The 22400-nt window shown below is 39.5% G+C and overlaps 3 protein-coding genes across 3 annotated transcripts; 2 read left to right on the forward strand and 1 right to left on the reverse strand.

The window, feature by feature from the left end:
• Positions 1–276: 276 nt before the first annotated feature.
• lrit1b (leucine-rich repeat, immunoglobulin-like and transmembrane domains 1b) lies at positions 277–4639 on the reverse strand. Its single transcript, XM_038734963.1, has 4 exons — positions 3454–4639; positions 2627–3084; positions 2090–2395; positions 277–1945 (listed from the first exon to the last, which is right to left on the reverse strand). The coding sequence occupies exons 1-4, from the start codon at positions 3573–3575 to the stop codon at positions 876–878; spliced, it is 1956 nt and encodes a 651-aa protein (XP_038590891.1). The 5' UTR covers positions 3576–4639; the 3' UTR covers positions 277–875.
• Positions 4640–7647: 3008 nt separating this feature from the next.
• rgrb (retinal G protein coupled receptor b) lies at positions 7648–12311 on the forward strand. The gene is made up of 7 exons (XM_038735936.1): positions 7648–8075; positions 8495–8651; positions 9454–9575; positions 9989–10142; positions 10505–10622; positions 11350–11463; positions 11818–12311. The coding sequence occupies exons 1-7, from the start codon at positions 8000–8002 to the stop codon at positions 11956–11958; spliced, it is 882 nt and encodes a 293-aa protein (XP_038591864.1). The 5' UTR covers positions 7648–7999; the 3' UTR covers positions 11959–12311.
• A 3978-nt stretch (positions 12312–16289) lies between these two features.
• slc18a3b (solute carrier family 18 member 3b) lies at positions 16290–22058 on the forward strand. The gene is made up of 2 exons (XM_038736179.1): positions 16290–16364; positions 18801–22058. Exon 2 carries the CDS (start codon positions 19465–19467, stop codon positions 21031–21033), a length of 1569 nt encoding a protein of 522 aa, XP_038592107.1. The 5' UTR covers positions 16290–16364; positions 18801–19464; the 3' UTR covers positions 21034–22058.
• Positions 22059–22400: the final 342 nt, after the last annotated feature.

The raw sequence follows: 22400 nt of genomic DNA on the forward strand, positions 1-22400 counted from the left end.
CATATATTTCACCATCACAGTTTCATCTAAATAGTGTTAAAAATGTTTTTGTCTTGTTCTCGTGCATCGTCACATCTTATGACCCAAATGTATCATCACACCCCTAATCTGAGCCCTTATGTCCCCGCCACTTTTCAACACAAAGTGATGCCATTGGATTAGCTGTATGTTTCCCTACAGCAGTGTGACTTTTTCAGTGAAATAGTTATCTGCATCTATTCAAAAATCAATATGCTGAGATATAAGAAAAAAGCTTGAGAGCATATGTAAATATAAAAAAATATTTATTCTTATACAGTACATTCATACATACACATGTATTTCAGGTCACAAATATTTACACGTTATAAAATGTACTGTATTAGTGTAAACAGTAAGCCCGGCACGTTAACATCATACTGACATAGAAAATAGACTAATAACTGCTGGTTCATATTTTCTCTAAATACTTTGTTTTAAATAAAGACAGAGGTTGCAGAGGTTACATCTTGGAAAAAAATTAATTAATTGTTTTTTTTGACAGTTATGGGCAACATTTCATGACTTTTCCTCTGCAAAATATGACCTTTAAAAGTGCATTATGAATTAGAAAACCCTTATTTTTACACATTTACACCACATGTAAAATATTAAAACCGTGTCTGTATATTTTCCCTTTTTTGCTGTCCACCAAATGAATGGTGGATTAATTCCCACAAGGCTGTAAAACAATTTCATACATCCAATGCTGACAGAGCAATCGGTGTCCTCTGAAGATCCCTAAAAGGGAATAGTTTGACTCTTTTGAGTCTCTGAGCACAGTGGTTTATCTATTCACATCACAGGCTGTTAGAAAACAAAGTGCATCCTCTGGAGGTTGTGGTATATGTTTGGTTTTAGCAGAAGTACTCATTAGGTGGCCCCTCAGTCCTGGCTATGGCCTCTGAGTCAACACTGGACCTCGCTGAGAGCAGCCTGTTGGATTCATCAGGATTTAGCCTGGTCAGATACTCACCCTCCATCCCTTTAGTTTTTGTCCCGGGGGCGAGGGTCTCAAACGTGACATACGAGTCCTGCATTTCCTTGGACTGCCGCCCCAGTAGCTTTTGGCAGCGCTTCTTTAGCGCCCCGCAGCACACGATCAGTGTCAGGGGGACAGCAATCACACACGCCACAGTTATCACCACCACATTAATAAGCTTCTGAGTACCACTGGCACTGGCCGCCTCATCTGTTGAGAAGATCACACACTGCTCCTTTTTCGGGATCAGGCCCTTGACGCAAACACAAGCAATGTACTTTGTCTTTGGCACAAGGCCGTCAATTGTGATCCGGTTCTTTCCAGCGCCTACATTGATCCGGCGCATGTCTCTCTCACCAAATATAGCGTATAGAACACTGAATTCTGTGGTGTTTGTGGCTGTAGGGGCTCGCCAGTTGAGAGAGACAGTATGGTCAGTGTCACCAATCACCTTCACCGAACGCACTATCCTTTTCTCCGGAGCTTGCTGCAAGGATGAGGCATTTGCTGCTAAATTACTCAGAGCATCCTGTTCCACCTCCACCGGCTTCTGAGGGTCTGACGCCTTGCCTCGTCCCTGAGAAGCACCATCGGAGATGCTGTAGCTCTCTATCTCATACTTGCCGGTTACGCCTTTGCCATTGAGAGGTTCGATGATGGGGCGGGCAGCAGCACTGGTTGGTGGAGGAACATATCTGGCAATAAGTTTTTCCTGGTATGCCGCTCTACCAATGCCACCAGGTTTCTTCCCTCTGGTTCTCTTAGAAACACTGCCACCTGTTTCCTCTGACCGAAAGGAATCTGTGATCACCAAAGAGATGATTGCGTCAGCAGTGCCCACAAAGTTGGTTGCTTTGCACACATATTTCCCAGAATCTCGGTAGGCGACCGCAGGCACACTCAGAATTGACCAAATGATGCCCTCCTTTGAAATCTCTTCCTGAACTGAAAAATAAAAAAGCAGACATCCACAGAGTTAAGCTGATTGCCACAAAGAGAATAACTTTAATCTCATTGACACTTTGACTTGGACAGAAATAGATACTGTTCTAATCCAAGCACATCTGGAATTAGTTCAGCAGAACTCACTGGTGCCGTTCATTTTCTTGCCATCAGCGCGACTCCAGGACAGCTCGGGGATAGGGACTCCAACTGTGCCACAACGCAGCAGGACATTGTTGCCCAGTGAGCTTCTCACACGAGCCACGGCCGTGTGCACCCGAGGACCCTGGCACCTCTGCAGCTCCGCTTCAGTAAAAAGAACTCCTGACAAGCTTTCTGGATCAGCGCACCTCAGCCTGGTGTCAATGAGAGCCACAGATGAGGATGGGGATTTCTGAAACTGGACCAGATCGTACAGCCGGCAGTCACAAAGCCACGGGTTGTCATGAAGACCTGCAGAGGAAACCAAGTGTGACAAAATGCACCAGCAAGACATATAAGACTAAGAATGTGTGGCTATGAGTTAAAATGAATAGAATTAGTCTGACAGCTTGACACAAAATAACTATAATTAGACTAATCCCAAGCTTTAAATACTTCTGATGTCAAAGAAGCAGTCGTCATGCACAGCAGCTTAAAAAGAATATGTTCTGGGATCCTAATATGGCACAGCTTGATCCTCACCGAGAATTAGTTTGGAATCGGTGTCCTGGGAAAGTTTCACACTGAGCCACATTGTTAGAACGTCTGCAGGTATGGTAGTCAGACTGTTGCTGGATAAGTCCAGATAGGTTATATTCTTAATGTACATGGTGGCTTCAGCAGGGATGGTGGAGATCTTGTTGTTGTGTAGGTCGAGAAGCCTCAGGCTTGGCATGTCAGTCAGAGACTCCCAGGGAAAGGAGGTGAGGGAGTTCCCTTCCAGCCGGAGCTCATCCAGGTTGGAAAGACCCCGGAAACTGTCAACATTCAGTGAATTCAGTGAATTGAAAGACATCCACAGAAACTCCAGGTTGTTGAGGTAATGGAAGTTGTCACTTAAAATCTGCGTGATTGCTGTCTTTTCAATGCGTAGCTTCGATGTGTCAACTGGAAAATTTGGAGGAACCACACTGATCTCCGGATCATTGCAAAGTACACTCCTGCAAGAAAAACAGAATAGAAATATGATTAATAATAACATGACATTTAAGAGGAAACTTGTTAAACCTTCAAATTGTAGGGGTCTGAATATGTTGATTTAATAACAAACAAAATACATGTACTGACTCCATTTTACAGTAAAAAATAAAAAAAAAATACAGTTCGGGTCTTATTTGAGAAACACATAATAGCCTGTTGTTCAGTAACAAGCAAAGGAGATTAAAGGCCAACTCCAAGTTAATCCTCCACTACACAGAGCGACTGAAAAGAAAGAAGCTGCAGTGAAAATCTCTTTTGCACGCTAGAAAAAATAAAACACATGTACCGAGAAGGAAATTCAGAGAGAACTTAATAATTGCCATATTTACCTTGCTTTTGATCCGTCGCTTAATTTGTGGAAGAAGCAGCTGCATTGTGCAGGACACGAACTGCTCAGCAGAGGAAGAAAAAATAAAGCCAAAAAAAAAGCAGCAGTAAAATGTCGACTCATTTTTTCTCCTACAAGCTACTACACGCTATGCAGCTAAACTACTTGTAAAAAATAGGCGCTACAGCTCATTCTAACGGGACATCGGATGCATGGTGGTGGTGGTCAGGCTCACAGCTCCATTCTGCTCCGGCTGGTCTGAATCCTGAGATAAAAAGGATGGGCAGGGATTAGCAAGGACTTGGGTTATTTTCATTCACACGATTAGGCTATTGCTTCCTGGACGCTCATAGGCTGCATCCTCTTTACTTTCATTCTCGGGAATTACTTTCCAATAGCTGTTTAGATGGTTAATTGTGGACACAAACTGTACAGCACTTAAATGAAGCGAGAGGCTGCAGGTAGACACAGCAGAAACCCAAATCTACCAACATGTAGTTCCATGTATTATTTTTCAAATAGTAGAACAAATTTGTGTCAATACTTTCCTGTAACGTCGCATCACATACTGCCAAATGCTGGAGTAAACACTATAAGAGTGATATGCCAAAATTCAAGGACAATTAGTCACCAAAAAAACAGATTACAACTCTGGTATGAACGCACATGGATGGCCTTTAGTTTTAGAATATTTTAACAAACTCCTGCTCTTGTTAGGTTTGCCTGTCCTTAAATTGTGGTAATTCTTTAACATAATCTCTGAAATACTGTATGTAAAACATTGACAGGCTGTAGTTTGCATGGTGGACTGAATTTAGCAACAAAAGACCACTAGATGGCAGTGTAAAGTTGCTAAGTGTATTGACGGTGTGTTACTCACCCTCTTGTTAAACCCAAACTTCAAACCAGATAAAAACATCATGTAACCCCATGCAGTTGATCACTGGGTTTAAATTACAAATAAAGACTATTTTAAAAATATATATTTTATGAGATTATTGAGATTATTCTCATCTTCGTAAATGCAAAGTAGAAGAACAAAGAAAGAGAAATAATTTTTTAACTTAATAGTATACTATAATTCTGTATCATGTAGCTATAATTTAGTATCCTGCAGAACATGTTCATATTTTGTGTGTGACGCACTTTGCGGATGACAGACGTGTTGTCACAGTCTGAGGGTTTTTCACAGGAGCAGAGGTTTAAAGAGACGGCTGTCCAGTGAGATTTCAAATCCTTTAATCCAGCTATCTCTGTCTCTTATTAATACATCTTTGTTCTATTTCTTCCTGAAAGCAGGGGTGGGGAAGGAAATGATATAATGTCTCAAGGTCCTACATTCACAAATGTCTTTGTGGTAAAAGTTTAAAAAAATGTAAGAATAAATATTCTCCTAATTAAGAATACCCCCTGTCAGTGTTTAGTTAGTGACATGTTGTCTAAAATTTTGCATATCTATTCTAAGAAATGTTAACTTATAGAACACTTTGCATTATGTAAAGAAATTCTAAACAGGGCTGTGTTTTCATTCCTGCAGTGGTGGAAGAACAATTCAGATCCTTCAGGCAAAGTAGAAATACCATAGCAAAAATACTAAAAGTTCTTCATTCAAAATGTTAACCAGTACAAAAGTATTACCAGCTAAATGCTGGCTACTTAAAGTATCAAAGTAAACGTACTCATCATACAGAAACACTCCTTTCTGAGTGTTAGTATTACATAGGCTAATAGGCTAATTGTATCTGACACTAAAAGAGAAGCACAACATCCATTTTAGGATTTTAGGATCATATATCGAAAATCTTAATCTGAAAAGCAACTAAAGCTGTGAAATAGATGTAGTAAAGTAAAAAGTACATTTCCCTCTGAAACAGAGAAGTAGAATATAAAGTAGCATACAATGAAAATATTCAAGTAAAAGTACCTAATAATTGTAGTAAGTACAGTAGTTACTTTCCACCACTGCATTTAGCTGTATCATATGTAAAATGTGAATGTAGTATCTAGCATCACATAAATGCATATCCCTAAAACACAGCACAGTAATTAAGTAAATGTACTTAATTACTTCTTATTTCTAATGTTATCACTTATTACTTCAACAGGGATAAATACAATTTTTCATCTTTGCTCCTGATCTTCAGATTCTGTCGGTACAAATGCAATTTTAACACTGAGACCTTTGTTTCATTGCGAAACCAGCAGATTATGATGGTGTAATTAACTGTTAGCCAGTGCATTTATGTGCAACCACTACAAGAGTGTAAGCACTTTGGAAAAAAAATATTACAGACAGGGCATTTAGGTCAGTTACAGTCATGGGTTTTATTCACAAATTTTCATTTGTAGCTAGCCTGCCACTGACATAATATTAATTAAGAGGAACTGCTGCATCCATCCAATAAGCAAAGGCTTTATGGTGTTGACTCTTGTATGAAAGATTACAGCTTTTTGGTCCACTGTCTCTCAATTAATACTGCAGAAAAAGAGTAAACATCTGCTGCACAGTGGTCCCATCTGCAAATGTTGTTGGGCTAAAAGGTATTTAAATTAATTTTTTTTAGCATTTCATTGCATTGTTTAACTTTTGTTTCACCCTTGATCAAAAATGGTGACATATCGATAAACCAGAGAGTTAATAGCAACACACAACAAACCTCCTGAACAAATATCCCAATTCATCAAGTCACTGCATTCATGTTCTAGGCTCTTGTTTCACCACACTCAGCTGCAGTAGATTAACAGATTGTTTTATTGAATCCTTTGCGTTGTGAAATTGGCACTTTACATTCCTGTATGGCGTCATGCTGCACTTTGATAGGCCTCCTGTTGGATATTTAAGGCAGCAGGCATACATCAGATGCTGAAAATTAACACTTTATCTGAAAGACATCAACAGATCTACTGCCACATTTGAACCACATGTATCAAAGCAGGAGATACAATGATACGCATCAACACCGCAGTTGTTTTGGGTGTTTTTTATGAGGAAGTCTGTAACTGGATGGGCCGCTGAGCTTACAGTCAGTACAATATGGGCAGTTTGAGAAAAGGTTATTATAAGTCTATTGGGACACATCATTACTTCATAGTTAATGAGTTTGTGGTAATCTGTGAACAGATTAGTGGTGCAATCAGATTCAGCCCAAATGTTACATTTTAAAAGGTTCAGACCGCTGCGACTCACTTTTCTGCTGTCCTTGTTTTTTTATGGGGCATTTTGGTCAACAGTTCAAGACAGATAAATGAGTAAATGAACAAGGTCCTGACTCTTTCACAGACTTTTTAAATTACGCTTAATGTGGCTACCCCTTTTTGAGTTTCTGTTTCTGTTTGACTGCATGTTCAAAATAAAATAATTATAGATTACATTTGTTTAACCATTGAATTGAATGTGTAACCTCATCTGTAAGTTTTGTTAAAAGATAAAAAATTGATTTCTTCATTAAACAATAACTAAAGTTATTAGTGTTTGCACTTTTGTCACTGCAGCTAAGCATGTTTAATCCCCAAACTTCTGATTCAGATTGGGAAAAGCTTTGTCTGTCCATCACAAGGCAATGGAAATTTCTCTTTGAGATGGTTTATAAGTAAAATAATACAGTACACATATAAAAAAAATAAACAAGGTAAGTACTGTGTGGCTGTAGAAGAAGAAGAAGCAATGTACAAATATGTGCAAAGTCCTTCTCTGCTTGTTTATAATGGCAGTTGTAATCTAAAGAAGGAAAAATGGAGGAAACTTCAGGAAGAGCAACAGGGAGTAATTCCTCTTCCAGGAGGATAAGACATGCATGTGCTACAGCACTCCCTGTTGAGTGAAAAACACGTTTAAATGACAAAAGCAGTTATTATTCCATCATTGCCTTTTAATTTCAGAAATGCCAATTAGCTAAGCATGTTATATAGGAAAATGTGACATAGCCTAAATAAACTGAATTTAAGATACATTATAGCTAAATACCCACTGACTGTGTGCAGTAAATTTTACAGTTATGTGTGGTTTGCTTTTTGTTTGTGTGTGTGTGTGTGTGTGTGTGTGTGTGTGTGTGTGTGTGTGTGTGTGTGTGTGTGTGTGTGTGTGTGCTCAGCTCAGAATGATCACATCTAACATTCAGTCTATCAAACAACTTTAGTTAAGAACAACATTTCCCATGTGTCCATGCTCTGTTCTTATCACCCACATCAGCATAAACACAGTCAGCTGAATTATGTAAACCAGCTGAGAGGAAAGTTTGTCTGTCCAGATGTTTTCTTGCAGAAGCCTTACTCAGTTTTACAAGAACTGGCCCTGAATCGATAAACTTCAGATCAAAGAGTTCCCGCAGCAGAAGCACAAACTTTTGGCGATTCCAAACTTCCAGGGAGTTTGAAGGAAGTTGCTCGTTAGGACATTCTTCGAGGGATTGCAGAAAGGGGGTTTGTTAAGATTAGTCTCTTTGTGCTTTTTCACGTGAAAGAGCCTTTATAAGGCGTCATTTTGTTGGTGACGGTGGTGCGCTACACAACACGAAACGGACTGCAAAGTTTCATTTGTGCATTTCAACATGGCAGCGTATACTTTACCTGAGGGATTCACGGACTTTGATATGTTTACATTCGGCTCAGCGCTTCTTGTTGGGGGTAAGTGGGCCATAAGGCAAGCCGTTTGGCCGAGCTCACAGGAAGACATGTTTCTGCAAGAATTAACAGTATATTAAGAAAGCGATTCTTTACACAATAAAAGCACCTTCAATTGTGTAAATCCCAACTATGCATCCTGCTGTTTATTTGTTTCTCACTGTGATGTTTGAAATTTAGCAGTTTTTGAGTCCCAAGCTTAGCCTACTCCACTTTACTTGCTGACTTATCATAGTAAAGCTATAAATAAAATGAAACAAGATTTTAAACTATTCTAGGCACTTGATGTTTAGAAACTTGTGATGTATGAGTGTGAGATCAGGGTGATATGACTGTGCTGATAAATTCCGGTGTTATCAGAAATTAAAGGGACATTTAGCCTATCTCTTCTTCTTTTATTTAATTATTTTTTACACTTGCAGGCGTGCTTGGATTCTTCCTCAATGCCATCAGCATTGTGTCTTTCCTCACAGTGAAGGAGATGAGGAATCCCAGTAACTTCTTTGTGTTCAATCTCGCTGTGGCCGACATCTGTTTGAATATTAATGGGCTCACAGCTGCATATGCCAGCTATATCAGGTATCAAACAGAGTGGACAGTTATTTTCCTTATGCAGGCACTTTTTTATCACTGTGATGCTTTGAGCAATCAAACAAAAAATTATATTGTTAGTATATAATATTAGCCAGTGGGAAGCACAAGCATCATAAGCCTTTGGGTTTCGTAATCCAATCCACATTCAACTTTATTCAGTGTGTAAAGTTCACAGTTTTCAAGCAAGCCTATTGGAAGTGACCTAACAGGCTCTTAATTGGAATGTAGCAACATTTAACTCAGATTTCTATGTCCTTTTTTAACTTGCATGTTAGAAGGATCAGATTTACCCAATAGGGGGGGGGGGGGGGCTGTTGACCCCCCTTTATTTCTCCCATGCTCTGTGCATGGTGCATGTATTGTGTGTATTAAGCATAACACCCTAAATCTAGATTTTAAAACAGGTCCTCACGATCAGGTGATGTTACAGGTGTCATTTTGATAATACAGCCTTGTGCTTTGGGAAAATAAATCTCAGGGGTTGCAAAATGATTAAATTTAATTTGTTTTGGTGAAACACTGGAGAGGTTTACCTCTTCAGGACGTTGACAATCTGAGAAGGGCATATCACTCTTTGGATTACCTGCTCACAGCTTGTGAGTAGGCATTGTTTGGATATAAAAGGTCACACTCAAGAAAGGTTGGAAAAGGTGAAGTTTTTCAAAAATGTAACCAACAGGCTTTTACAGCCTTATGTAGTTTTATAATAACACAGCTTGTGATAGTGGGTATAGGCTACATTCCTCTGCATGCTGGAGTATGATTCAAATTTTGTTGTCTTTTCTAGATATTGGCCATTTGGTCAAGATGGATGTGCCTATCACGGTTTTCAGGGGATGATAGCCGTCCTGGCGTCCATCAGTTTCATGGCTGCCATCGCTTGGGACAGATATCACCAGTACTGCACGAGTGAGTGCAGTAAACTCACTCTCTTAGAGGAGCAAAATAAAGTCCATTAAAAATTAGTAATACTCCCTTTAAAAATGGTTAAAGTCAAATATTAAAAAAACAGTTTTAAACATAGTGGTAATATCCACACAAAACTAAAGTTATTTTTAATCCGAGGGCTAGCAACACAACTCCAAATGAAAGCAAATGTTGCTCTGTGTCTGCTATATGACAAACTGAATGCCTTAGAATCAGTCACACCTGCTTTTGTTTCTGGAGAAAAGCAGACAAACATAACAGAAATAGCAGACACATGTCAACACACGGCATTAGATTTAGAATTAATATTATTTATTTATTGACTTATTCTCTTTAAATCATAATTAAATGGCTACTCACATCCAAATGACATTATGCATATTTTAATTCTGTAGAACAGAAGCTCTTCTGGACCACTACTCTGACAATGAGTGGCATCATCTGGATCCTTTCCATCTTCTGGGCTGCTGTTCCTCTCATGGGATGGGGCGTCTATGACTTTGAGCCTATGAGGACCTGCTGCACACTGGACTACACTAGAGGGGACAGGTAAATAAATAAATAATATAGGAATGACACTAAAATGGGAATGGACAGTCTATTGTTGTTTTCATCACTATCAAATGGTAAATGGCTGCATTTATAATTTATATAGCCATTCCACCCATAGCCCTTTTTTTCATTCACTCATTCACACACACACACACACACACACACACACCCACTCATATACCGATGGCAGCAAGCTACCATGCAAGGAGCTGGTCTGACCACCTCTATAGTCAGCAATGAATGATGACTTATTTTGACAAAACAACATCTACACTAACAAATACAGCTATCCATATCATTTTTACACATATATTTACCATATTACATATTATTTCTTACTATTTCTCTCTTTCCAACAGGGACTATATGACTTACATGCTAGCTTTGGTGCTGCTCTACCTGATGTTCCCAGCTTACACCATGTGGTCATGTTACGATTGCGTCCACAAGCACTTCAAGAAGATCCATCACCACAAGGTGAATGTGCTGCAGTAGCCCCTTAAAATCCCTTTCAAAGAAACACTCCATTTCTTTTTGTTTTGTTTTGGTGTTACAAAATGCACTTTTCTACTTAGCCTGAACATAACTGACTTGTTTCAGCCTTTTCCTCATATACACAGCGTCCATTGTGACTGTTATATTTGGACACACAGACACATAGTGATGCCTCCAACATGTCACCAGCTACCTTACTGACATCAGTGATCAGTGGCAATGTATAATGTAACATATAAATAAATAAATTGTCCACAACGAATTCTTTAGATAATCCCGAAAAAGGACACACAAAATTTAATGCATCTATTGTATAGCAAGTTTGACCTCAACTGTTACCACACCTACTGTCAATATATTTGATTCAAGCCCTGTGTGTTCTGCACAACTTTGTCCACAAAATTGGAGAAAGTGGATGCCACTCCCTCTGCTCTCTTACAATACTTACTTACAACTACTTGCTACTATATAATGATTCCCATTATTTGACTAAACTTCAACATGTCACCTTTCACTGTTTTATCTTGCCTTCCTCAGTCTCTTAACATTAGGTTAAAACTTCTGACTTCAGTGTAACCTATCAAGCTCTAACTGACAAAAGTTAAATGTTGTCTTATTTCCAACTGATTATTGTTAATAATAATAAGTTATACATCCACTATATTACATGTGTAAAATCGACAGTAACACAATGAAGTTTGTTTTCCAGTTTAACACCAGTTTGCCGTTGAGGGTATTGCTGATGTGCTGGGGCCCCTACGTCCTCATGTGTGTCTACGCCTGCTTCGAGAACGTCAAGGTCGTATCTCCAAAGCTGAGAATGGTGAGCACTTATTAAGATTAATTCAGTCCAACAGTCTGTGGGAAAATACAGTCACAATTATGAAAAAAGGAAGGAAAGAAGTAATGTCACTGCTGATTTAAATATAAAGTGGGTGGGATAATCTGGCTAAACTGTTTGCTTGTTTACAATCTGTCTGATAATTTGACCGCTTATGTTTCTTACTCTGTTGGGACTCTGTTGCTGTCTTCTTACATCAGCAATTACTTTGTTGAATACAGTGTTTTCATAACCGACATCATGGCCAAAACTGTAAATTGTAATAATCTCAAATCGCCCTTTAATCAAGTATTTAGAAAAATTATTAAATGAGGAAATACTTGTTTCTGCTCACAGGTTCTTCCAATTGTTGCAAAGACAAATCCCATCTTCAATGCTCTCCTCTACTCGTTTGGAAATGAGTTCTACCGAGGCGGCGTGTGGCACTTCCTCACCGGACAGAAGATTGTTGATCCGGTTGTTAAGAAGTCAAAATAAAAGGAAATTCAAAATGTTCTAGCTCTTCTCTCCAAAACCAACATTTCCTCTCAAGATAGGTTCCTCGTGCTATTGGTAAGGTGTTGTAAACATCAATGAGCCATTTAGATGTGTGTACAGTTATATTTTCAGACAGGGACAGTAGCTAAAACTTAGGACACTCTCTGCATTTGGAGCCACCAGAGCACCACTGTGCTGGATTTGTGTAAATCTACAAAATGTGTGTGGCAGGTAATTTATTCATTTTCAAATGATTGCATTCTTTCTACAGGAATTTGTGTTTAACCTGCACTGCTCCTCTGTCCATGTTAGACCACTTACAATAAACATGTTGCGTTGCTGCTCTTTCTCTGTATGCTCTATCTACTTTAAAGTGGTTTTTAACCTGAATAATTGACCTGCTGTAAGTAAGAAGCCCAATGTCAACAGTTGGCCAGCGTCCAGAGATGTCTTCTAATGACATGGCTGTCTGAAGCTAAGCAGATCAGTCTTTGTCTTGTTGTTAAGAAGGCAGTTTCATGATGTAACTTCTACATATAGAAAGTAAGCATTCACTGTGTTAAGACTGTATTATGCAATTATACTATAGTCAACACCTGCGCAAACATTTCTAAGTAGCTTAAATGCAGAAAGAGGTAGATATTTTTTTTTACCTCATATTCCTTATCTCAAGCTCACTCATATTAAAATACTATGGCGTATTCTACTCCAGATTACTCTTAAAGAGCTTATTAAGCAGTTTTTATACTTTTTACATTGTGTTGAGTGCATACGTACATATACATAGAAAATTCTGGTAAGACAAATTGCAGATGATAGTTGATGAATTAAGATGAATCTTAGGAATATAGGCAAGTTGAATGACATAAAGAGTTATGCAGGTAAACTGAGTAATTTGAGGAATTCAGTCTCTGCTGTTACTGACTAGTCATGGCAGCTACATTAATAATACCAGCATTTAAATGTATTTTGCCCTGTTGCACCCATTTCCATGCATGCCATTCAGTCTTTCCTAAATATAAGCCACATTTTAAGGCAAGAAAACACTGCAGCACTCTGATCTCTGAGCTGCTAAATCAATTGCCTCAGTAAGACAAAGTCTGCCACACTAACCTCAGAGGCGCCTCACACTGCTAGTCAATCGTCAGCAGGTGAAATCCTCTCACTGTGGATGGCAGCCCGTCTTAACCGAGGAGTCTGGCCCTAATGAGCAACAGTCACGCAGCTTCAGAGCCATCCACAAATCCATACATTACACTTTGTGTTCAACTCAACTGAATTGCAGTGTTATCAGCATACAGGAGCCATAATACATTATCTAATTAAGGAATCACTTAAAATGACCATAGCACAGAGAAAAACAAAGAATGGGACAAAAGACCCAGAACCAAACTCAATACCAATTAAACTAGAAGCCATTCATTGTAATTTAAAGTAACTCTTCTTTCATTGTAAAGTTTTTATTACGTATGCTAGCAGTCGGTCCACCGCTTTGGTACAGACTGAAATATCTCAACAACTATAAGAATGATTCCCATGGAATTTTGACATTCATGATCAGAGGATGAATCAGACTCACTTTGCTGGCCCCCCTTTCCCTGTTTCTGAGTGAAATGTCTCAAGTTATATTGAAAAGATTGCTATGAAATGTGCTTCACATGTTGATGTTACTCTCATTTGTCCAAGACATTGGTTTATGACCGAATACCTGCAAATTTAGCACCAACACATTATGCTAATTAGCAAACATTAGCATGCTAACAGCTAAACTAAAATGGTGAACGTGCAAAACATTATACCTGTTTAGCATGTTAGCAGTGCTCATTTAGCCCAAAGCACTGCTGTAAAGTACAGCCTCACAGAGCCATTAGCATGGCTGTAGACTCTTAGTCTTTTTTGTGTGTGTGATGCAACATCTATATTCTTTTAATGTTTCCCAGAGTATCTTATGTAACTTTTATCATTTGTTTATTAAAAGTCTTTTAACATTTTCTTTTATCTGCTGGTTTTATGGATTGTTTGTGAAGGACAAGAATAGCCTCAGCAGCATTGTTAAAATATGCTCCAAGATCACTGGAGTTCAACTGACAGACCAGAGCTCCTTATGGGAAAAACTTTGCTCTGGTGCCCAAATGCTATATGATGTCATTGACAGGGTTTCTGAATGCTTTAGTTGTTGTTTTTGTCTTGTTTGATAGACTGGCACGCTAAAACTCAATTTCCCTACAGGAATAAATAAAGTTGTTTGAATTGAATAATTATTACTTACTTTTACAAATTCTGTCACAAAGTGAGGGTAAACTGAAAAGTTGAACGAAACACTGTTATGCTGCAGACTCTGTCAGATGTCCTTTTAACACATGAACAAGCTCTTGTCATTAGCAGGTTTTAAATATGTGCTTCCTCATAAACTCTACTGATCAGGGTTTTTCTCAGGGAATCCAACAGATTAGCAACAAATTCTTGGAAACAGTTGTCCCTTTGACAACTGATTACAACAGTGTGTGTGGACTAGTGATCTAATTCAGTCAGAGCTGTAGAAAGAAGCAGCAGTAATAGCAACAAGATCACAGGTAGAAATTAGAACAGCTTGTGACAGACAGATATAGTGTCGCATGCAACACATAGTATAAATAACTAAATCTAACTACAGCCCTTTTCATTTGGGAGGGTCAGGATTTAGATCACCATCTACCCACAAGGTGAGGTGAAGGTGTTCCTGGCTGTGCTTAAATGGTAAGAATGGTAAAAACAGTGTCAGACAGATGGTGTCAAAAAGAAAAACATCTGTGATGAAAAACCTTATGCATCACAAACAGCAGCCCCACCACACATGGGTGTATACACGTGACATTTAGAGAGATTAGAAGTTAATCACAGACAGATTTTGACCTTAAGAGCAACAGATCGCCAGGGCCAGAGCCAGAAATTTAGAAGTTCTAAGGCCATGAGGTCTCTCAGAGCAACCCCAACTCACTAAGAAAGTGCTGAAATAGGGTCCAAATGTTTCCAATCTTTTAATTATCTTATTACCAGTTCTCTCAAATATTCTCCTCTCTTCTTACCCCCACCCATGTCACAGCAAATATCACCTGACCATAATAGTTTAGTAGCAAAATTGTCAAACCTCAAGAAGCACTCTCTGAACCTCCAGCGGCATTTGAAGCTTCGGACGTCATCAGTCAAGCTCTGATGTAACATACCTAAATAGTGCACTCTGCAGGTTGATGCAAGCTTCGGTGCCTTGGTATGGTCCAGTCATCACTAATAAACACCAAGCACTGTAAATGTGAAAAATGTCTGACCATTTCACATTTTTCTTTTAAATTTTATTTAAAGCTGGGGTAGGCTATTTATTTCAAAAGCATTGTTTAAAATATCAAATCAAATTCTCTGACTTCAAAAATGAAAACTATCAGTCTATCTACTAGGTTCACTCTGCTTGTGCACTCATTGTGCATGAAAATGTGTTTTGAGGGAGGCTTGAGGGGACATGGTGGGATTTATTTGGTTGGATACTTTCAAAATCTAGCTGTCTCTTGCCATTTTCTCCAATGTTGCTTACCGTAGCTTTAATTCAGCTGTCCAATCATACAGTTATTTCTGTAAATTTCATCTGCCCTACATGATGGCCTAAAAGCTGTTTCCAGGAATTTGGCACACAGCTAGTAATATAACTCAGGTGTAGAAATATTGAAATTCAAATATATATAGTTTTTTTGCCTAAAATATTCAAATTTCAAGATAAAAAATCGGCAATGTGTAATTTGTGTATGACCGTAGAAGATAAATTCTTCTTCAGAGTGTTAACCCCTCCTCAAATTACTAGATTCCTGATATTGAGGACATGACTTCCTCGGTGTTTGCTAATGCCCCAAAACACACAAAATAAATTTTCTTCTTTTTTTGTAAGTACAGCTTTATCATTCTGAAACTCTAACTAAAGTTATAGCTTTTGTATTAGGCATAAGGGTGTAGGACAGGGGAGGGAAAGGGGTCTCATGGGAGGATGTGGATGCTGCAGCTAGAACAGATTTCTACAAAAGTCAAAATGCATAAGGACTTTTAAAACAAGGATTATGTTTGAAGAGCACTTTATCTTATGACAACTGATGATCTGTTTAAGTGCACAAGATCCACTGCTGAGTTCAAATTTGGGAAAGAAAAACATAAACAGAGAATAACTACTACTACTACTGAGTAAAAGTTGAAGCACAGGGGTCAATTGAGGGGAACATTGTTTGCATAAACTCCAAAGTTAATGATCAACTTTGTATTGGCCAAATAAGCGCAATGGTGGATGTTTATGTGAAATATTACTTTCAGAATCATGATGACTGCATCCTCTCAAACTCATGTAAAAGACAATCCAGGTGAGAGCTACTTATCAGAAAAGAAAAGTAATGGTGAGTAGATCCTACATTAAACGTTACACATTATACAGTCCAGATGTCAGATTAGAAGACAGACATGACAAAACAAAGCTCTTAAATAATACTGTCTAATTATAAGCCATAATACTTTCTTAGTTATAACTTATTTTAACTTAACTTACTTATTTTGATTTTAACAAAACCACAAATGGTGGTAAAAGATATGACATATTATCTCCTGTTTGATTTTTCTTAAAATCATTTACAAAGGACTGTTGTGAGAGTATAATCTGGATTAGATGACATTTGCGTCACTAGCCTTTAGACAGCCTTTCTTCTGGTCTCATTTATTTAAGGTCTCTCATATGGTCTTCACAAAATAGGCCAAGCCACCATTATCTCAACCTAGAGGACAAAGCTGATACAGATTATCCACACAGTCACATGTCTGCATTTTGTATAAAATCTGTATATTTAAAAACAAGCCAAAAAACTGTAGCCTGGTTGCAGCATAAGACTAAACTATAAAAGTGTTTTGATGTCTGCTGCTTTGCAAAGCCTCACTCATTAGTGAAATTGGACAGTTATTTCCTGTGGTGTGTTAATCCTCCTGTTGGTGTATTTTCTGCATCAAATTATCCACTGAGCACGCTGGAAACACCCCTCCACTGTCACTGTAATCATCATCAAGTGCTGATATCAACAACTACACACAAAAGCTCTCTTGCTGTTACACATACAGTACCAACATGTAAACTAAGGTCACATAAAGTAAATAGCATGCAGGGCATCATTGAGTGTGGTGATCTATTTGAATCTTAAACTCCCAAACTTTTTTTTAAAAATGTCTTTATTTTTAGGGGAGAAATATAAACAATAGTAAGGTTTATACACTCTCCATCCATCCATCGTCAACCGCTTATCCTGCGTACAGGGTCGCGGGGGGCTGGAGCCAATCACAGCTGACATCGGGCGAAAGGCGGGGTACACACTGGACAGGTCGCCAGTCCACCGCAGGGCCACACATAGACAAACAACCACTCACGCTCGTTTAGGGTCAGCATGTCTGCATGTCTTTTGACGGTTGGAGGAAGCCGGAGCACCCACGCAGACGCTGGGAGAACATGCAAACTCCACATCAGGGCCGAGGAAACCGGGGTTTAAACCCACAACCTCCAAATTCAATTTACAGTGTCCTAAAAATAAGAGTTACCCCAGTTAATCATGATTAAATTGCTGTTTGCTCAAATATTACTAATGTTAACAAACATTTTATAGCATTTGCCACAAAAAAAACATGATTTATTCATTTCTAAAGGTAGGTCAGATCAATTAGATTAATTTTAGATTTCATTACTCTGTCGTTGTCTAGTGTCAGAGAAAGTCAGTCCTGTGTTTTGAATATGGGTGGGTGCAACCATTTGCTTCACAGTTGGATCATGGATTACACATTCGCTATTATTTGAAAGTCTTCGTCGCCCTCTACTGGCAAATAATAATAGAGATAGTTCCGAAATGACACAAATAAATAAACAGCTCTTTCATACGTTTAACATGATTCTGATTTTATTATGGAGATTTTTACATCATAACCTCATATAATAAACTCATCCAAAATTGGAATGTAACTATAAGAGACAAAAACAATAATAAAAAGTAAATAAAAAATACTTTTTATCTTAATGTAAAAAAACACTAATTGTAAGCAGTGGGATGATTGAATGTGTATTTTTCTTTTGTGTATACTTGTAGATTTTCACCACAAGGTGTCACCAGTGTCTCGTGTTAAATCATAAAGCGACCCCACATTCTCCGTGCTTGTCTGGCACGATTCTATCTCAGGGCGTAACATGAGTTGCCTGCAATCATTTTCATATCAATACAATGTTTTATCCATCCATCCATCGTCAACCGCTTATCCTGCGTACGGGGTCGCGGGGACACCGTTTTATCATTGTTTTGTGTGTGTGTGTGTGTGTGTGTGACGGAAGCCTCGTCATGCTGTAATCGCTTCGTGTCCCGTACACAGATTTGTGGAAATTCAAAAATTTAAAAAGCTCATATTGTCATTTACAACCTTCAGCGGCTAATACTTGCACTTACTTGAATATTTGTATTAAGCTTTAACACCATGTGACTAATATTTGAATATCCAAAAACATCTAGAGCTGTGGAGACTGGATGAAGAGTAGTGACTTTATAGTTTTTAAAGTCGTACCTAGATGTATATAGGCTAAGGACGTGTGCACGCATGCCTATTTATGAATGCTGTTTGTGTTTGGTATATGTATCCTATTTGGAGATTAATATTGGATAGAATTTCTTCAGTAAAGTTTTATTACTGCAGATATCTCAGTCGTGCGTAAAAATGTCTCTGAATGTATATAAGAACACTGAAGAATGTCTCCCTTAACACCCTTAAATCAAGAGGCACACACTGGACATTAAGAATGTCTTTTTTTCTTCCAGGCTCTTGTAGAGGGGTCGAGATGTTGTGCTCACTGGCTCTTATTGGTTGAAGTGACTGCTGCCATAGTTGGAAATTAACATAAAAGAGGCATGTGGCAAAGGGATCCACTTGGGGGCAAGCTGGTGGTGCGTCATAGCTCTTGGTAAAAAGAGGAGACAAAAAAGAGACTAAAATAGCGCCGAACCTGCGGGTTAATGTGAACCAATGGCAACGAAGTCACTCGCGGTCTCAGAGCGAGCGCAAAAGTGCCACAGGTGATAGGAGGTATGGACAGCAGAGAGAGTTTGAGCGTCCCAGGTGTTGCAAATAAGTAGCAAATAATCACTCCAAACTAACTTTGCCATGTGAGATCAGCGGCCGAAACCTCTGCACGGTGCAGAAATCCTACGATTTCACCACGTCACTTCTCGGGAGATCATGAAACAACATCGGATGTGGCTGAGGCGAGGACAAGTTGAGGAAGCTGAGAAAAGCCATCTTCACCGATGAAGCAGCCAAGTTCCTCTTCGCCTCTCCCTTTACGCACAGGCGAGGTGAGGACGGAGAGCGCCACATCAATGTAGAGAAAACACCTATGAGTCATCCGAGGTGTTGAATAGTCGGAAGCAGACGGGAGAAGCACAACTACAATTTTTAAATCGAAAATCTTTTTTAAAGCACACCATGGATGGGGAAGGAGGATCGTCCGGGCTGGTCAAATCAGCCGCCGTAAAACTGTCCGAGATGGGCCAAAGAACCAAACAGTTAGGAACCGCGATGAAGGATCCTCACCAGCAAAGACGGATCATATTAGTGATTGTTTGCGTGGCTCTCCTGCTGGACAATATGCTCTACATGGTAATCGTGCCAATTATTCCAGACTATCTTGCCGAGCTGGAAAGTGAGCAGTCAGAGCACGTCCATTTAGTGATGCACCCCAACTCTTCAGCCAACAGCACAAGCCAAGACAAAAGCATCAGGGACAATTTAGATGTCCAGATAGGAGTACTTTTTGCATCTAAAGCCATCCTGCAGCTGTTAGTTAACCCGCTGTCGGGAACTTTCATAGACCGGGTTGGATATGACATTCCACTTTTAATAGGACTGACTGTTATGTTCGTGTCCACCTGCATATTTGCTTTTGCGGAGAACTATGCCACGCTCTTCGTGGCTAGAAGTTTGCAGGGTCTGGGGTCTGCTTTCGCGGACACCTCTGGAATCGCGATGATAGCTGACAAATACACGGAGGAGTCAGAGAGAAGCACGGCGCTGGGCATCGCTCTGGCGTTTATCTCTTTCGGGAGTCTGGTGGCGCCTCCTTTCGGGGGCATCTTGTACGAGTTTGCGGGCAAGAAAGTGCCCTTCATCGTGCTCGCCTGCATTTGCCTGGCGGACGGCTTTCTGCTGCTGACAGTGATCAAGCCGTTCTCCAACAGGACTAGAGAGAACATGCCAGTCGGCACCCCCATATACAGACTCATGATTGACCCGTACATAGCTGTGGTGGCCGGGGCGCTGACAGTGTGCAACATCCCCCTGGCCTTTCTAGAGCCCACCATAGCCAACTGGATGGAGACCACCATGCACTCCACTCAGTGGGAGATGGGACTCACCTGGCTCCCAGCCTTCTTCCCTCATGTCCTCGGTGTGTACATAACAGTTAAATTGGCAGCAAAGCATCCGAATTTACAGTGGTTCTACGGAGCTTTGGGTATGGTTATCATAGGAGCGAGCTCCTGCACAGTCCCTGCATGCAAAACTTTTGGGCAGCTCATCGCCCCATTATGCGGCATTTGTTTTGGCATTGCACTGGTAGACACTGCCCTCCTGCCGACACTTGCGTTTTTAGTTGATGTGCGTCATGCTTCAGTGTATGGTAGTGTTTATGCTATAGCAGATATTTCCTATTCTGTCGCATATGCTATGGGTCCTATAGTAGCCGGCCAGATAGTGCACACTCATGGGTTTGTACAACTTAATCTGGGTATGGGCCTTGTCAATGTGCTTTACGCACCAGCCCTACTGCTACTGCGCAACGTGTGCCAAATGAAACCGTCCTACTCAGAGAGAGATAACCTGTTAGAGGAGGCTCCGCAGGGGCTGTACGATACTATCAAGATGGAGGAGAGGAGAGCTAAAAAGAAGGGCTACAGTTCGGCAGGGAATTGCTTGTCGGTAGATGAAAATGGGTTTGAACCCTTCGGAGCACAGCGGTCCTTGTCAGAAGAGTCGTCCGGTCCTGAATACACTTAGACCGACCACACTCTGACCGCCCCCCAAAACATTCCCCTTGGAGAGATGAGACAGGCAGGTTATAGTCTAGTAATTTAAACTTTTATGTAAGTACCGACGTGCAATATAAACACCCAATCATCAAACTCAAGATCGCGTGATTCGTTTTCCAAAGTTTATCTTTTCTTTTTGACTGTGATTTCATTGTGTCGAACAAGTCTATGTAGCGTTTGTCATGGACGTGTAACTGGAGTTTTGTGAGAGATTTATCAGCTACTGTTGAATTTGTGTGTATCACTGAGTATTGTAAAAAGATATAAATAGATAAATGTGCGTACAAGATTATATGGGACCAACTATAAGCAGCACATTTCCCCACCTTACACAAAAATAGCCTATATTTTTAGTCTGAGGAAACTTTTTTTACTTGCACATCAAAGGCCTGATTTCCTTTTTTTTGTTGTTAAAGATTTCGTGAATTTCAATTTTGTAACACGTGGGCCTGTTTGTTATTTGTTTTTCTTTCAGGCGTATTTTTGTTGTTTGAAAATTAAATGTATCATAAATATATGGATTTTGTACATATGTGGATACATGCACAATGTAAATTGTTAAAACATACGTGGACCTCTTCAAAGTGTGTGTGTTTGTGCGTGTGCGCGCGTGTATGTCTGAAACATTTTGTCAAGACGTAGCCAATGAAGTCAGTCTCCTACAGAAGAACAAATATGTATTCATTTATCAATTGTGGTTTTAATAAATCTCTGTTTGGATCTGTGTGACGGTGGTAATTTCATTCTTATTTCAAGCTTCAAACGAATACAAACACATTAAGTGTGGAACTTCTTTCGTTGTAAATATAATAAATTCAGAACATAAAAGGGATTAAAATTCCACACTGCTCTTCAAGGAGTAATTAAACCACATTTTAGGAAAAGACTAATCTAATTTTACTCTACATGTAAGGTAAAAACGTTATAAAAAACACTGATTAATGAAAAAGAATGATTCCAAACTGTAATTCATACTTTTGATTTCCAGGTTGCCACTCTCTTACGCTGCAAAATCAAGCACACCCGGAAAGGACAGAGCACATTAGCCACAATATGAAAACGATATGTGAATGAACAGATTCAATGCGCAATACTTAGGCCACAGCTGCAAAACATATTGATTTCCTGCGCAAAGGCATCCTGTTTTGTGCAAAGTCAGTCTGACAAACTCTGCAGAAAGCGTAAGACTTCAACCTGAACAGCAACTGTTATCCCCGTCGACCTGCAGGACCACCACAGGACCCATGTGACCCACCAAAAACCGACTCTCACTCCTTTTTTATATATGAAAATTATTATCAGATGTGGGCGGCGGGGGAGGGGACGGGGAGCAAG

This window comes from Micropterus salmoides, unplaced genomic scaffold (genome assembly GCF_014851395.1).
Source record: "Micropterus salmoides isolate LMB-PRFRI ecotype aquatic unplaced genomic scaffold, ASM1485139v1 Ms_hic_scaffold_21, whole genome shotgun sequence".
Taxonomy (NCBI): domain Eukaryota; kingdom Metazoa; phylum Chordata; class Actinopteri; order Centrarchiformes; family Centrarchidae; genus Micropterus; species Micropterus salmoides.

Bases quoted from the DNA above. Each gene is read 5' to 3' on its own strand.
- lrit1b (XM_038734963.1), bottom strand. From the start codon at position 3,575: ATGAGTCGACATTTTACTGCTGCTTTTTTTTTGGCTTTATTTTTTCTT. The intron at 2,396-2,626 runs GTGAGGATCAAG...TTTCCTCTGCAG, and splicing joins CGATTCCAAACTAATTCTCG to GTCTTCATGACAACCCGTGG. The intron at 1,946-2,089 runs GTGAGTTCTGCT...TTTATTTTTCAG, and splicing joins CAAGAAAATGAACGGCACCA to TTCAGGAAGAGATTTCAAAG.
- rgrb (XM_038735936.1), top strand. From the start codon at position 8,000: ATGGCAGCGTATACTTTACCTGAGGGATTCACGGACTTTGATATGTTT. The intron at 10,143-10,504 runs GTAAATAAATAA...TCTTTCCAACAG, and splicing joins GACTACACTAGAGGGGACAG to GGACTATATGACTTACATGC. The intron at 10,623-11,349 runs GTGAATGTGCTG...TTTGTTTTCCAG, and splicing joins AGAAGATCCATCACCACAAG to TTTAACACCAGTTTGCCGTT.
- slc18a3b (XM_038736179.1), top strand. From the start codon at position 19,465: ATGGATGGGGAAGGAGGATCGTCCGGGCTGGTCAAATCAGCCGCCGTA.